This window comes from Babylonia areolata, chromosome 2, assembly GCF_041734735.1.
Source record: "Babylonia areolata isolate BAREFJ2019XMU chromosome 2, ASM4173473v1, whole genome shotgun sequence".
Classification (NCBI taxonomy): domain Eukaryota; kingdom Metazoa; phylum Mollusca; class Gastropoda; order Neogastropoda; family Buccinidae; genus Babylonia; species Babylonia areolata.
The window spans coordinates 56,528,232-56,545,731 of NC_134877.1; the positions used below are offsets into that span (position 1 = coordinate 56,528,232).

The following is a 17,500-nucleotide window of genomic DNA, read 5'->3' on the forward strand; positions in this document are numbered from 1 at the left end:
TGTCGGAAGCGTTCTCTCTCTCTCTCTCTCTCTCTCTCTCTCTCTCATTCTTTGTCTGTCTGTCTCACTCATTCTGTCTCACTCATTCTGTGGTATTGAGCTCTTTCCTTCCTGACCTTCATGACTGTTACATGTGTGAGAGAGTCATATTTGCCAGACAGGCTGGCAATGTCGGACAGCACAGGATGGGGGAGAGGGGAGAGGGGGGGTGGGGGGGTAAGGAGGGGGACAGGGGGGGGAGAGAGACGTTTGTGTGAACGGCGTGAGGGGAGGGGGGGGGGGAGGGGGAGTTTTAGTTCAGCTGAGCTGTCACCGCGTCAGGCCATTGAACAAACAAGATACTGCAAGTGCTTGTCCGCAAATATGAACTCTCTCTCTCTCTCCCTCTCTGTCTGTCTGTCTCTCCTGCCCCCTACCATCTCCCTTCTGCTCGACTGCAAAAAAAAAAGCCAATGTGACATTATCTTCCCCCCCTTTTTTTCACTTCCTCTAATATCTATCTATCTATCTATCTATCTATCTATATATATATATATATATATATATATATATATCCCTAAGTTTTAGGGTTACGTTCCCACAACTGAGTACTGGGTAAATCATTGTTATCAATGCATGACAATCATAACATTGACATATTATGTCAATTTGAAAGAAACAAAAACCACACACACACACACACACACAAAAGTGATACAACACGATTTTGCTTTTCGGTCGCAACGGGCGAACAGTGATCTGGTCCAGTCAGAGTTCGGTATGGCCCCCTCCTCAACCGGAAGTCCGTGAGTGTTCTCACCCACTTTTCCTCAACGATGACAGATCTTTTGAGTGTGCACGCAATATACGCGCGTGAGCGCGCGCGCGCGCGTGTGTGTGTGTGTGTGTGTGTGTGTTTGTTTTGTTTTTTTCGATCTCCCAGGTCAACTTATGTGCAGACCTAGTGCGTAAATGGTGCAGATTTTTCTGGTCTCCAAGGTCAACATATGTGCAGACCTGCTTGTGCCCGAACCCCCTTCGTGTGTAAACGCACGCAGAAGATCAAATACGCACGTTAAAGATCCTGTAATTCATGTCAGCGTTCAGTGCGTTATAGAAACAAGAACATACCCAGCACGCACACCCCCGAAAACCGAGTATGGCTGCCTACATGGTGGGAGTAAATAAACAAGAAATGGTCATACACATAAAATGTTACATGTCTGACTGATCGTGTATGTGTGGCGTGCCTGAAATCTGATCGAATGACACAGGAAACGAATGATGAGCGCCCAGTGGCAGCTGTCGTCAGTCGGCTCTACTCAAGTTGGCAGTCATGGCTGTTGTGTTGTCTCGTTCGTCATTTATCAGATCGATTCCCCCGTCTCCTCGACGAAGGCGGCAGTACGTCGCAGGTCCTCCAGTCCTCCGTAGAGCTTCCGGGCCGCTGGGAATGGGTCGGGCCAGGTGGTGGTTGTGCAAATGACCCGGAGTTTGTAAACCACTTAGAGGTTGGTCACCGACCGAGAACGGACGCTATATAAGTATCCATATCAAATCGAATCAAATATGCACTTCCCAGTTCCGACAGAAATAAGTAGTACGGTCTCTGCTGAAGGTCCATCATCAGGGACCGTACTACACAGGAAGTAGCAAACTCTGACCTAAAAAAAAGAAATTCCTCGCGCTGTCTGCAAGCACGTGCAGCATTGGTAACCGTGCCTGTCAGATCCCCACACAACTGTCCAGGTTTCTTCTTTGTGCCAGACACTACTACTACTACTCGCTGTTGTCCGTATATCCCCACACTGCAGGGACATGTGACAGTCGTCACTGTTCCCCAGCCTCCTCACCGGGCCAGGCCAACCATCGTTAAGTTCAGGTATCAGAATCCCCTTTGAAGATCGATCAACGATGCGCACTAAGGTTAGAGCTCCCCCCTTTTTTTTTCCTTTGCGTTTTGGATGCAACTCCACTTACACACATACAGACCCCTCTCCCACCTAACCTCTTGCCTTACTTCCTTTCACCCCCCACCCCCACCCCCGGCCCCCTACATCCCCACGCCATCCCCGGTCCTTCCTCCCTCATGCAGACATAATTTGAACCAGTTCAAAGGATTCGTTTCACAATAAAATCCCCCAGCAGCGTTCTGGCTTGCACTAAGACCAATTTCAAATGTCTGACTTGCTCTATTCTGCGGACGTGACTTGACGGTCACACACACACACACACACACAGTACGTCCCAATATCTTGACCTGTCAAGTCTTTTCCTCAAGATGGAAACAGTTCCTGAAAGTGGCCACTAGACAAAAAAAAAAAAAAAAAAAAAAAAAAAAAGAAGAAAACTCCACCCCCTTCCTCTCTCTCAAACTTCCACGCTGATGGACCCCCGTGTAACATTTGAGCAAACAGAGGAGGACTTAAAAAAACAACAAAAAAAAACAAAACCTAGCACTCCCTCCTCCGTCTCCCCCTCCTCCCTCTCCCATCCCATCACTCACCTAATGAAAATTAGGAACCCGAGTAGAAATCGGAACCTTGAAGTGAAACGTGTACGCACCAGTTCGTCGGGGGACAGCGAGAGATAGGATTCGACAAGTGCATGAGTCGATGCAGCAAAAAAACACACAACAAAAACACACAAAAAAACACCAAAAAACAAACAAAACAAAACAACAACAAAACTTTAGAGGGCACTGTTGTATCAATAGCTGTTGTGGTGCGCCCGTCGGTGACTTTAACTCAGTACGGCCAGTCCTCTCTTCTCCTCTACACAGACACCTCGGATGTCCAGTGGGTGTCTCAATGACCCAACCTTTAGCTTCCGTCGTCAGAATTGTGATATTCTTTGTCAACATTCACCTCTTCAGTATATAAGAGCCTTCCGCTTGCAATATTTTGATGGTGGTAATTGGGGTGAAACGCTGTTAACGTCTTCTCTTTCGCCGTTCGTATGGAAAGAGTTAATGTACAGTTCAGCAGGAGAACCTTCACTAAGCCCCACATCCCTCCTCCTCCCCACCAAGTCGCCTTCTATACTCTCTCTCTCTCTCTCTCTCTCTCTCTCACACCACACATTTTCACACACACACACTCACCCCCTCCCACCCCCCTCCCCTCTAGCCCCTACCCCCACACCACATAAAAAAAATTAGTTCCCACGTTCTATGTCGTATCCCGCTTCACGGGACACTTGCTTCTTGTGGTCGCCCCGGTGAGTCAGTCAGTCCACAAAATGATGACATCATGACATCAGCGTTATGATCATGTGCTTCCTTCACAACTACCGGCTGTCAAGAACTTTCCCCGCTCCGCTGAGGGTGCTGGTGGTAGTGGTGGTGGTAGTGGTGGTTTTGGTGGTGGAGTCCGAAAGGGCGATTTATTATTATGATGGCAATCGTTGACTGGTCCGTCCGTCCGTCCGTCCGTCTGCCTGCCTGTACTCACACTGAGTGAGGGTGTGGGATGAGGGGCAGGAAGGGGGGTGGGGGTGGAAGGGGAGTCTTGTTATTTACCCCCCCCCCCCCTCTCCCCCAATACATGTAGTTTCTTACACAACTGCATCAACAACTTCCACAAATGAAACAAACTTAATACCCTTTGCTGCGGTTTATTATTATTATTTTTTAATCTTTTTATTTATTTATTTACAACGTTTTATTGAATGTGTACAACACAAAATGTTTGTCTTTTTGTTTCTCCTTCTTCTCATTTTTTTCTGTCCATGTCAGTCTGTGTTACTGTTTGTGCGGGAATGAAATCAAGGCTCATGTCCGTGTTGTTGATCTTCTGACTAACTCTTCTTCTTCTTCTTCTCTCTCTCTCTCTCTCTCTCTCTCTCTCTCTCTCGTGTGTGTGTGTGTGTGTGTGTGTGTGTGTGAATTGCTTTTTAAAAATATTTTTTTAACGTCGCCTCTTCATTGGCAAACGTGTCAACAATTTCTCTATTGGAGATAATAAACTATTCCTGTATCATGTCTCTGACACAACAGAAACAGATCTATCTACCATCCAAGGGCAGGCAATCAGCCCCACATCTTCAAGACAAGGCCAGTGTTGAACACACACACACACACACACACACACACACAAAGGTCGGGATAATCATAACAACCCACCCTGACGTTTCTACCTGTCGCCGTTCACACATCGTTACGTTAAGTAACTCACGGGTGCGCGTACTCCCCCCCCCCTCCTCCTCCCCCTCCCTCTCTCTCTCTCTCTCTCTCATACAGTCACCGGGGTATTGGTGGAGAGATTAACCCTAATCTATCCGTCAGTCCAACGTTGGCACACTGTCTTATCGGGGCGCCTATAATATGGCGAGCTACGGCGGCGCTAGCGCTCGAGTGCTCATGTGTAAAGTAAAGTCTGCACAGTCCTGGTACGGGAGGGAACCTTTCTGTCGCGGGAAAGTATTGCTGGTCCGTATTACTCACAAAGCGCGAATTACCTTAGGGGAAAGACGTACAGGCCGCGTATTTTATTTTTTCTCTGTGTGTGTGTATGTGTGTGTGTGTGTGTGTGTGTGTGTGTGTGTGTGTGTGGATTACACTTATCGCTGTGGACTTCGAACAAGTCCCCCTTGCCCAATCCCACAGGACGACGACGGGACTTGATCGACGGCACGGCTGTATGTGTTGGGGTCTTTATTGAACCCTGACAGAAACCTTCTTGAGCGTGGCCCGCCTGATTTAATATAATAAAACCGCCAGAGCGCTTTGGCGGCCGGCCGTTATGTGAATGTTGTTGACCAAGCCGAACGTCATAGTCCTTCTCTTCCGAGTGTCCTTGGCTTCCATGAAGTGGGGCGATGAAGTTAGTACGGAACCTATGTTGAGGGTGGGGCGCCTGTTGAGAGTGACCTAAAAGTTTGGTCACGTTAAACGCTGATAAAGGCTGATATAATTTATATATTGAAGGGGTAGTATAGGTGTGGGGGTGAGTTGATCTCTTTCCCTCGTCTTTTCTCACGCTGCATGGTGGAACCTTTTCGGGTATCGGGAGCACAATACGGGTACGCGCCACCCACCCACCTCACCTCCTCCACTCCTAGTATAGCCTCAGTTTTGTTGATACGTTGGTTCTGGTGTTTAGAATAGCTGATGTGGCCTGTTTGATAGACGAGGTCTGTATGGACTGATTCTCTCTAACCCCCCACCCCCACCCCCTGTCCCCCCTCCCTCTCTCTCTTAGCAGGGTGGGTGACTCATAGACCCCCCCCTCCCTGCCCCCTACGACCCCCTCCCCCCACGCCCCCAGATAAGAGCCAGCGGGCAGAAACTACCTGTCTTCATTCATGTGGCCCACACACCATTACCTTGAGGTGGGGGGGTGGGGGGGGGGAGCTTTCACTCCGCCTTCATCGAGGTGAATCGAGGGCAAACAACACAAACGTACGCAGAGACATACATGAATACATGTATACATACACACACGCTCTCTCCCTCTCTCACGCCAGTTACGGTGATATCTACATATCTTGTTATCGCCTCTCATTCATATGGAGCTATGGCCTTAATGAATAAATCATCTGCGTTTGTGTGTGTCTCTCTCTCTCTCACGCAAGCACATGCGCACACATAAGCACGCACAGACACACAAAACGCGCTCGTGAACACACACACACACACACACACACAACTTAGCACAATCGTCTCTACCCACTTTGGCACACACACACACACACACACACACACACACACACACACACACAGAATGACGGTGGAAGGAGACACGACTCGCCAACCACTCTCCCACCCACCCCCACACCTTCACTCACACAAAATGCAGACCCTGACCACCCGCCCCACTCCCACTCCCCCACCCATCCCCAACCCAACCCACCCCCCAAAAAAATCAACAACAAAAACAAAACGATAAAGAAACACACACACACACACACACACACACACACACACACACACACACACACACACACAGAGGGGGGAAAAGGAGACAGGTTGGTTTAAATAATCTGTAATTATTCAACAATACACATGATTACAATGCAATGAATGACGCAAGAGCATCAACAAGCTTAAAGCTTACACTGTGCTCACAACGTTGCACTTCACAATTTTATCATGACGGCTGACGAACCATATTATCAGGTTGAGGAGGTATACAGAAGAAATAAACAAGAGGAGAGAAGGAAGAAAGGAAGAAAAAGAATGAGGGGTTGGGTAGGGGACGACAGACAGAACGACCGACCCACAGACAGACAGACGGACGGACAGACAGACAGACAGACAGACAGACCGACCGACAGACGGACGGACGGACGGACGGACAGACAGACAGACAGTCGGACGGACAGACAGACGGACAGACATACAGACAGACAGATGGACAGACAGACAGACGGACAGACAGACAGACAGACAGACAGACGGAGGACGGACGGACGGACGGACGGACAGACAGACAGTCGGACGGACAGACAGACAGACGCACAGACAGATAGACGGACAGACAAGGGGAGCGGGGAGAAGGTATGGTGTGTGCAGATAGTACGGAGGTGTGGAAGGGGGATGGGGGCGGGGGAGTGGGGGTGGGGGGATAGGGAGGAACTGAAGAAACAGTGGGGGAAGGGGAGGGGAGGGGAGTGGAGGGGAGGGGAGGGAAGGGGTGTTTGACAACCTTTTTTCTTTTTTTCTTCCCCCCCCCCCCACTCCAGTCAGTCCTATGCATGGGAAGTTAGTGGTTGGGTGGTGGAGGTGGGGAATGGATGAGGGTGGGCGGATAAATGGCTGGGTGGTGGTATATAGTAGTACAGGGAACAGCTTTTCCGCACTTAAAAAGGGGGGTGTGGGAGGGTTCGGAGGGTGGAGGTGGATGAGGGTGGAAGGCAAAGAAAAAGGCAGAAGAAGAAGAAGAAAAAGAAGAAGAAAGCACCTCCCTCCCACCCATCCCCCACACCCCCTCTAAAGTAATGAAGACGCGGGGGAGCCGAGCGTATACAAGCACAGCACAGCACAGCACAGCACAGCAAAGCATATAATATACAGCAAAGCCGAGCAACACAGTGCATTCATCGTGGGGGCCGGGCCCGGCTCAACCAACCAACCCACAACCAACAACACAACACAATTCTCGGCCCCCGGAACTCCACACACAGGCCATTCATAAAAATCAGTCAAGAGAGAGAGACAGAGAGAGAGAGAGAGAGAGAGAGAGAGAGAGAGAGAGAGAGAGAGCCTGGCGCGGGGAGAGGGGGGGAAGAGAGACAGAGAGAGAGGTGGAAAGACAGAGAGAGAGACACAGAGAGAGAGTGACAGAGAGAGACAGAGTCAGAGACAGGGAGGGAGACGGACAGAGAGAGAGAGAGAGAGAGCAGAAGAGACAGACAAGGAGACACACACACACACACACACACACACACACACACACACACACACACAGCGAGACAGAGACAGAGACACACACAGACAGAAAGAGAGACAGAGTGAACGAAAGAGACAGAGGCAGAGAGTGAGAGAAAGAGTCAGAGACAGAAAGAGAGAGAGAGAGAGCAAATGTCAGACAGAAAGAGAGAGAGAGAGTGAACGAAAGAGACAGATGCAGAGAGAGAGAGAGAGAGAGAGAGAGAGTGACAGAGTCAGAGACAGGGAGGGAGACGGAGAGAGAGAGAGAGAGAGAGAGAGAGAGAGAGAGAGAGAGCAGAAGAGACAGACAAGCAGACACACACACACACACACACACACAGCGAGACAGAGACACACAAAGACAGAAAGAGAGACAGAGTGAACGAAAGAGACAGAGACAGAAAGAGAGAGAGAGATAGAGAGAGAGAGAGTAAATGTCAGACAGAAAGAGAGAGAGAGAGAGAGAGAGTGAACGAAAGAGACAGAGACAGAGAGAGTCAGAGACAGAAAGAGAGAGAGAGAGAGAGTCAGAGACCACCTGCACACTTTCTGATGTGATGTGGGATGGGAGAGGGGGGTGGGTGTAGTGGTGGGAGTGACGGGAGGGGGAGGGGGGATGGGCATCAACGTAATATACATGTACGCCTATATATATATATATATATATATATATATATATATATACGCACACGTACACACACTGCCAATATACGCACATAAAAAGATAAGGCACAAACGCACATACACGAATCCTATACGTACACGATCACTGAAACACTGAAGCGCGCAGGCACGGGAGCGGGCGCGGCCGCGCAGAGAATCTTGTTTAAACGCGCACGCACATACATACATATATATACATACATACATGCACACACAAAGAGAGAGAGAGAGAGAGAGAGAGAGAGAGAGGTGGTTTACACGTCGTTAAACTTGAGCTCGTCTCGACTTTTTTTTGTTTGGTTGTTATTCACACAGCCTACCCCTCTCCGTCCCCCCGGTCCCCCCCCCCCCCAACCGCCCCCCCCCCCACCCCACCCCCCACTTTTTTTTTTCCTTCAATGTTCGACGGGGGGCACTCTGCTATTGCTGTGTGGGGTCTCCTCCGCCGATGAAAAGAAGACTTGGATGAATGTGGATGGCCCCGTGTGTGTGTGTGCGTGTGTGTGTGTGTGTGTGTGTGTGTGTGTGTGTGTGTGTGTGTTGTGTGTGTGTGTGTTTGTGTGTATGTGTGTATGTGTGTGTGTTTGTGTGTGTGTGCGTGTGTTTGTGTGTATGTGTGTGTGTGTGTGTGTGTGCATGTGTATGTGTGTGCGTGTGTGTTGTGTGTGTGTGTGTGTGTTTGTGTGTATGTGTGTATGTGTGTGTGTTTGTGTGTGTGTGTGTGTGTGTGTGTTTGTGTGTATGTGTGTGTTTGTGTGCGTGCACATGTGTATGTGTACGACAGAGTATGAGAGAGAGAGTGAGAGAGAGGGGGGGAGAGAGAGACGGAGAGAGAGGACGCGGTGGAGACAGGGGAGAGAGAGAAAGAGAGAGAGACAGGGGGGTGGGGGTGGGGGGTCAGACAGACAGACGGACACACACAGAGAGAAGAGAAGGGTAGGAGATAGAGCGAGTGAGAAGAGGAGGAGGAGGAGGAGGAGGGGTCACAGACAGAGAGAGACAGAGACAGAGAGATGTTGAAGGGGGTTGTTTCAAAGGGGACGGGAGAACATCATGGTGGTGGAGGAGAGAGGGGGAGAGGGGGAGAGGGGAGGGGGTGGGGGTATGAACAGGACTGAAAGAAGGAAAGGAGCCAGGTCATTCATTCAGAGAGACAAGACGACCACACACCACAGCACACACCACCACACCACACCACAACCACACCACTCAACTCTACTGGGGGGGGTGGGAGGGGTGGGCAGACTCAGAACAGAAGAAGGAGACGACCATTTACAGACAAAAAAAGACGGGTAGTAGGGGGAAGGTGGGGGCGGGGTGTGTGTGTCGGGGGACGGGGGGGGGGGTGGGGGTGGGGGGTGGCAAGGAGATGGGTTGAAGGGTGGGAACGGAAGGTACAAGGACAAGGGGAGTGGTGGGGGGAAGGGGAGGCGGAGGGAGGTAGTAGTAATGGCGGGGGGGTTGGGGAAAGGAGGGGGGGGGTGGGGGTAGTGGGGGGGGGGGGGGGGGGAAGAGGGAGCGGGAGAATTGAAATGGGGAGAAGAAAACAGTGTGTATTATCTGGAGCGGTGGGGGTAGTGAGTGAGTGGGTGGGTGGGTGGTGTAAAATGGGGATGGGCGGGGAGGCTGGGGGGGGGGGGGGTGCAAACATTGGGATGAAGATGGATTAAATGGAAAAGATGGGGTGAAGGTGAGGCTTGTGGTGGGGGAGGGTGGGAGGGAGGGGACTGGTGGGGGGGGGGGGGGTGGTGGTGGTGGTGGTAGTTGTACACACAGAGGCAACGGAAGTGGTACCTATGATAAAAAAACAAAACAAACAAAAAAAAACAACAACAACCAATCAAACCATAAAAAAAAACCCAAAAAACATTCTCTTAACGTCTTAAATGCCATGTTAACAACGAATGAAAAGTCACATAATGGCTAAACAAATTTGTCACATGCACGTTTATAAAAAGAAATTAAAAAAAAAAAAAAAAACGAATAAAAAGTTAAAAAGAAAGAACGGTGGTGTGTCGTTTCTGAAGAAGATGAAAGGTCGTGTCATTGAAATCTTTTTAAAAAAAATTTTTTTTAACAACAACAGCAACAGCAGCAACAACAACAACACCAAAACCACCACCTTTTTACCATCGACAGTGGGGGTGAGGGGTAAGGGGGGGCGGGGGGGGGGGGGCTAGGGGTCAGGGACAAAAGCAAAACGAGGCAGGGAGTGGGGGTGGGGAGGAAAAGAGATTGGGGGTGGGGGGGGCGGGGGTGGGGATGACGCAACTGCTGTCAAGAGAATATGGTGGTGGTAAGCTGACGATGATGAGGAGGAGGAGGAGGAAGATGATGATGATGATGCAATGCTTATTCCGTCGTTGGGAGGAGGAAGAATATGCGTATGTGTATGCATGTATTGGAGTGTGAGTGTGAGTGTGAATGTGTGTATGTGTGTGTGTGTGTGTGTGTTTGTGTGAGCGTGCACAAACACATGCATGCATACATGCAAACAGAATGCACGAAAATGAGTGAGAGAGAGAAGGAGAGAGAGAGAGACAGAGAGACAGACACAAGGTAACAGAGATAGAGACAGAAAAAAACAAAGAAAGAGAGACTGAGAGACACAGACACAGACACAGACACACACACACACACACACACACACACACACACACACACACACACACATCATCATCATCATCATCATCGTCGTCGTCGTCGTCATCATGGGTAAAGGGTGGGAGTAGGGACAGGGGTGGGGACAGTCCTCTAATTACACGCCCCAAAGACTGACCAGTAAACAGAAGAACACAAAAGCACAGTCCCTGGTACACAGGTCTACGCTCCCTGTTCACCATTAATCCTCCAGTATCCCCTCCACACCTGCCCCTCTGCGGGTCAGAGACTGAATTGGAAGAATGGGCGAATAAGGGGTGTGGCGGGGGTACGTGTGTGGGTGTACGTGTACGTGTGTGTGGGTGTACGTGTACGTGTGTGGGTGTACGTGTACGTGTGTGTGTGTGTGTGTGTGTGTGTGTGTGTGTGTGTGTGTGTGTGTGTGTGTGTCTTGTCTGGTCCCCAGGACGGAGAAGGGGGCGGAGAGAGGAATATAGATGGGAGATGACACAACTGTTTTTGTATTAAAAAAAAAAAAAAAAAAAAAAAAAAACCGCGCTGCTGGCAGGAACGAAAAAAACAACACAAAAACAAACAAAAACAAAAAACAACAACAACAACAACAACAAAAAAAAACCAACTCGCGCGTGCACACCACCTCGCCAAAAGATTACACACACACACACACACACACACACACACACACACGACGAGCTGGAGACAGAAACGCTCATTAACGTGCCATGGCAAGATGAAAAGGTCAGTGACTCTCTCTCTCTCTCTCTCTCTGTGTCTGTCTGCAAGTGTGTAGTAACGTGAAGATGAGAAGAAATTATCGATCTTATTTCTTCTTCTTCTTCTTCTTCTTTCTCTTCTGCGTTATTATGACTTAACGATTCCCAATCCATCTCAGTGCAATAAACACGCCATCGTTACAACAATCCTGTTCAAAACCACACAGAAAAACATTACTCCGTGATCGAAAACAGCCCCGTGCCCCACCTCTTTCTTCTCCGACACCCCCCCCCCCCTCCCCGCGTTGATAATCGTTCAAAATGGTCATCGGTATGTTGTGTCGGTAATTTCCATGATGATGACTAGCAACAAACAAAGGTAACAATGTCCATGATACGGGTTATCTTCTTCTTCCTGCAAATGTCCATCAGCCGGTAGTCCATGATGAATTATGATTATTAATAAAAAAAAAAATTTAAAAAAATCTTCGTAGAGTAAAATCAATTAAAGGTAGGTAGCAATTTCCCCGATGCGCATTATCAACAAAAATCTTCGTTTTATTTATGTGTGTGTGTGTGTGTGTGTGTGTGTGTGTGTGTGTGTGTGTGTGTGTGTGTGTGTGGATGCGGAGGTGGAGGTGTTAGGAGTTGGGGGATGGAAGATAGCTGGGGCAACTGAGTAGGAGTGCAGGCCCCTAGCGAGGACATTTGATGAACGAATTAATTAATTAATTAATTAATCAATTAATATACCGTTCATGCGCTGGCCGCGCGGCCGTCGCCTAAGCCAACCGTCTCCTCCCTTTGAGGTCACCTACCTTTATAATTATTGTACACGTCATACCTATTAGTCCATTAGGCGGCGGCAGCGGCGGCGGGGGGTGGGGTAGGGCCAACACGTCCTTTTTATTCGGGGTCAGGGTCGTCCTGATAGTGTGGTGCTATGTTGTTGAGGCAATGCCAAGAAAAAAAAAAGAAGAGAGAAAAGTCTGGCTCCTAGACACTGTGTAGGCGCGTGCACACTCCACACACACACACACACACACACACACACACAAACACGCACTTACGCATACACAACGCAAACTTGCGTACACGCGAGAGAGGTAGCGAAGTGGGGGGGGATGGGCGGAGGGGGGGGGGGAGAGAGAGAGAGAGAGAGAGAGAGAGAGAGAGAGAGAGAGAGAGGAAGTTGATGATGTCATGAAAGATAAGTCGCAAAAACAAAAAACAAAAAAGTTCTAACACGGACGTGCTCAACGCCTACTACTACCTCCTGAAAGAAACGCACCCCACCCCCTCCCTCCCTCCCCCACCCCCACCACCACAACCCCCCCTTCTTCACGTTCACTTCATCATCCAGACAACGTCTACTGTAAACAACACAACATCAGCAACAACAGAACTGAAACAAAATGATCAGTTCACGACAGTGGAGAAAAAAAATAAACAAACAGATGGAAAACAAAAAAAAAAAAAAAACAAAACGAAACAAAATAAATGTACGGCGTAAGCTGCAAGCCCTAAAGCAATGTGTAGTACATTATCGAATGCTGAGGCACAAAGCACAACTCAGTTAATAAAAGAAACATTTCTTCTTCTTCTTCTTCTTCTTCTTCTTCTTCTTCTTTATTTTTTCAATCGTAAGAAGTGGATCTTTTTAAATCGGAAATCGAAAGTACGGGAATGCAGTTTGAATCAATATCGGGAAGAAAACAACAACAAACAACAAGGACAAAGAGAGACAGAGAGAGACAGAGAGAGAGACAGAGAGAGAGAGAGAGAGAGAGAGAGAGAGAGAAACTGAAGTATTCTGATGAACGTCTGCAAAAGGCAAAGACGAAGAAGAAATAGAATGAGTGGAACTAGAGACAGACAGACAGACGGACGGACAGACAGACAGACAGACAAAAATGCAGACAAAAGAAGCATCGAACAAAGAACAAAAAAAAGAAAAGAAAAGACACACACACACACACACACACACACACACACACACACACACACACACCAAAACCCTTTAAAAAAGAAAAAAATTTAAAGCAGAAGACGACACAACCAACCCAACCTTCACCCTCCTTCTCTCCTTCTCACCCCCTTCCCCAGCTCTACCTACTTCAACTTCTCCTAACCCTTTGTCCCCCCCGCCCTGTCCCCAAGACCCCATCCCCACCACAGAACCCCACCACCCCCTCCCCACCACACCCCACCCCATTCCCCTCCCCTCCCTTCTCACCTCCGCATCATCGCGGTCCTTGACGACGTTGTCGTTGTGCACCTTGAGGTATCGGGTCTGGTCCAGGTGGTCCCTCCTCTGGTAGAAGGGCTCGGCCACCACCAGGGTCACTAGACACAGAGCCTGCACGACGCTCACCAGCCGCCTCAGTCCTGACCGGGATGACACACGACTCATCATGATGAGGATGAGGATGAGGACTTGAGGCCGAGGGTAAGTGAGGGTTTTGAGGATGGGTAAGAGTTTGAGTTGAACGACCTTTTGCCGAAAAAAAAACAACCCCCAATAACAAAAAACAAAAACAAAAAAAAAAAACACGCACACACACAAAATCACCAAAAGGTCAAGTTGCTCAAAGCCCGAGTGTTACTTTGTCTTAAGCTGAGTTAACACAATCAGAAAAAAAAAAGAATCCTTGAAGGTCCAGTTGCTCGGGGGTGTGGGTCTTTGCTCAGGTTTGGTCGCAGGTTTGATGAATATGAGGATGAGGAGGATGGTTTATAAATAAATAAATAAATAAAATATCGAATCTCCTTGTCCTTGGCACACTCACTTCTTTTTTTTTTTCTCCCCGCCTCCGAATCTTTCTTTGTTTTTCTTCCGCTCTCTAAATATCCTTTTCTTTGCAGGATAGTCTAGTCACGTTGAGTTCTACAATCAAACGTTCGCTCACTGACGGACGTCCCTCAGGTCAAGTTGATGTTCGGCATGGTTTGGGGTGTTGCTGCTGCTGGAACGTTGAGCACTTTTGCTGTCGTTGGTCATATGAAGATACTCCCTCCCCCCCCTCCAAGTCACGTGTGCTTGGTGATGCTTCCAAGTTCTCTTGATAGAGAGGTGTTCTTTTTTTTTTCTCTCTCTCTCTCTCTCTCTTCTTCTTGATTTTTTTGATGTGTATGTCTTGAATTTAAACCCAGTGCTGCAAGTCTGGTTTTTAGGCTTCTATTCTATTCTCGTTTTTTTTCTCTCTTTTCCTTATGTCTGGACTCCACAGATACTCCACAGCAGTCTGTTGTTGTTGTTGTTGACACAAGCACCGTCTCCTTGGTTCTGCAGGCTTGTTGTTGTTGACACCTGGAAAGACAAAGAAACACTTCAATGAGAAAGAAAGAGAAGGGAACTTTAAAAAAAAAAAAAAAAAAAAAAAAGGGGCGATGAAATTACTGTTGACGAAATCGTCCTCACGAGAGTTGAAACAAAACAACTCCATGCCCGCCCACTCCCCCCCCCCCCCCCCCCAAAAAAAAAAAAAAAAAAGAAAAAAAGAAAAGAGAATTAAAAAAAAACCACACACAAAAAACACCCCCCAAAACAAGAGGGGTAGATATCGCTTTCACGAGTAGTCTTCAACACTTGCGAGTCCATTGTTTTCCTTGGAAGGGGGGTGGGAGGAGGGGGCTGGGGGGTGAGGGAGAGGAGATTAAGCAACGCTGTTGTTGTAAATCTGCTAGGTGTACGTACTCTACACCGTCACTCACTGCATACACAACAACAACAACAACAACAAAAGAAGAAGAAAAAAAAGAAGACAAAACAAAATCAGTCCTAAAACCGTTTCACGGAAAACGAGTCCAGCTTGTCAGCAGGTGAACTTGGTGTGAAGCTTGGGACTAAGACTCCCAGACGTCTGACACGGTAAGGTGTTCGCCAGCAAAATGGATTTCCTTCAAGGAGATAAAGATAAAACCCCCTTTGCTCGCTAGTTGACACACGCCGCGGTAGTGCACGGTAGAAAAGAAAAAAACAGAAGAAAAAAAAAAAAAGGTAGGGAGTGGAGGAGGAGGGGGTGAGGGGTGAGGAAAGGGTTAGGCAGCCTGGAAGATCAAGAAAGCGAGTGGAGAAAGAGAGAGAGAGAGAGAGAGAGAGAGTGAGGGGTAGGAAAGTTGCTTCGCTAGGATCTACTACTACTACTCTCTTACTCCTCTCTCTCGAAAATCTTTCCGCTCTCGCCTCGTCTTCTTCTTCTTCTTCTTCTTCGTCGTTGTCGTCGTCTTCGTATTCTTGTGTCCGGCGGGGCAGTGGGACGCGAAGGGCGAGTGGATTGAACACAGCCGAGAGGGGCGACAGACAAATCAATACAACCCGGCCACTTGTGTGTTCCCCCCGCTGGTGCCGCTCACACAATCAACAGTTGGTTTGCTTCCAGAAGGTAAGCAAGCAACAGTTGCCAGCAGCAGAAAAAGTGCGGGTGTAGAGTTTTAGTTGTGTGGGCCGCCGGGCGCGCGCGCGATCTCTCTCTCTCTCCCTCTCTCTCTCTCTCTCTCTCTCTCTGTGTCTCGCTCGTCGGATTTACTCCCAAGCTGTGGCTGGTAGCAAAGGTAGTAGAGGGTAGAGGGTAGTAGTGGTGGTGGTGGCGGCGGCGTACGGTACGCGCGTCGGCCTTAATCGTGACACTTGCTTCCCACAATATTTTCTTTTCCCTCCTCTTCTGATAGCCCGTTTTTCTTGCCCCTCTCTCTCTCTCTTTCTCTCCTGTGATATCCTCACCTCGCGCTTTTCAAACTTTGCTGCTGCCCGCCACCCACGCTTCCGGGATTGACCGTCACTGGTGACCGTGGGATGGGAGGGCGGGTTCGCTCCGATACTACTTTCTTGTTTGGGGCTCTGGTTGGGGAGGGGGGGGGGAAGGGGTTAGGGGGTGAGGTGTGGTGGTGTCGAGGAGACGGAGAGAGAGAGAGAGAGAGAGAGAGAGGGGGGGGGGAGGAAGAGAGAGAGAGAGAGAGAGAGAGAGAGAGGATTAGAACAAAGTTTGTTGTTTTTTCTCTTTCATGGGTGTGAGCGCTGGAATTTTACACGTATTCGTGTACAATCAACTGCCAGCAACACTTTACTACTGATCACTCGCTGTCAGAGAGTCTGCGGCCGCGGCGCCACCACACTGTAATAGTAGTAGCAGTCGTCGTCGTAGTAGTAGTAGTAGCAGTAGTAGTAGTAGTAGTAGTAGTAGTAGAAGTTTCCACGTGGTGCCTGCTGCTACTTCTGCTACTGCTGGCAAACCTACACTGCTGCTGTGTGCCGCCGGGGTTGCGGAACAACAACTCTGGCATCACTTGCAGCCACCACTGACCACTGACCAGGACGGCAGGACACGACTGACAAACGCCGGGGTCTCTCCACTGGTGACACCGGTGAGCGGGTTGCTTTCCGCCTTTCCACGGCAACACACAAACTCCCTTACTACACTGAGACACCCCAGCAACACAGTGAAGACAGGTGGTGATGGTGGGGGAGGAGGGGAGGGGAGGGGAGGGACTGGGGGAAGGAAGGCCCACACACAACTTTTCACTTCCCTGCACATCACCTTCGAACGTTGTTGGGCTGGCGGTCGCGTACTTGGTGGAAGTTCTGATGATGATGATGATGATGATGATGATAATGATGATGAGTGATGGTTGTCGAAGTCGTCGTTCCGTTGATTAGCTCCAAAGACTTTTGTTCTCTGTCTTCGTTTCCGTCTTCTTCCTGGGGCTGTCGAAGATGCCAGTAGTGGTAGCAATAGCAGTAGTAGTACCACTGTCGTGGTAGTAGTAGTTGTGGCAGACTTGCAGTAGACAAAAGCGTAGCTGAGACAGGCCAGGGGAGACCGCATGTCGCCAGCTTTATAGTGGGGCCCGTGACGTGGGGGGGGGATGGTGAGGGAGGTGGGGAGGGAAGTGCGGATGATGGGAGGGGGGGGGGAACGGGGGGGGAGGGGAAGGAGGGAGGGAGGGGGAGGGGGATGGGCGGTGCTGAGCCCACACAAACGGTGGACACGCCGAGTATTAGAGAAGGTGAGTGTGGTAGTAGAGAAGGACGACGAGGAGGAGGAGGAGAAGGAGGAGAGAGAGAGAGAGAGAGAGAGAGGGGGGGGGGGGTAGTTGTGGTGGTGGTGGGGCAAGAGGATGGGAGAGTGTGAGAGGAGGAGGAAGAGGAGGA

The 17,500-nt window shown here is 49.4% G+C and overlaps 1 protein-coding gene across 5 annotated transcripts in view; it reads right to left on the reverse strand.

Moving 5' to 3' along the window:
* Positions 1-17,500, reverse strand: part of LOC143275471 (uncharacterized) — a 95,864-nt gene that overhangs the window by 42,153 nt on the left and 36,211 nt on the right. For 2 of the 5 annotated variants that reach the window (XM_076579652.1, XM_076579637.1), the window contains exon 2: positions 13,586-14,659. In XM_076579652.1, the coding sequence (XP_076435767.1) occupies positions 13,586-13,765 (180 nt within the window). In that variant the 5' untranslated portion in view covers positions 13,766-14,659. Of the gene's footprint in view, positions 1-13,585; positions 14,660-15,137; positions 15,226-15,504; positions 15,743-16,886; positions 17,125-17,500 lie in introns of those variants that run through there. The other 3 variants (XM_076579623.1, XM_076579631.1, XM_076579644.1) reach the window with 3 other exon arrangements.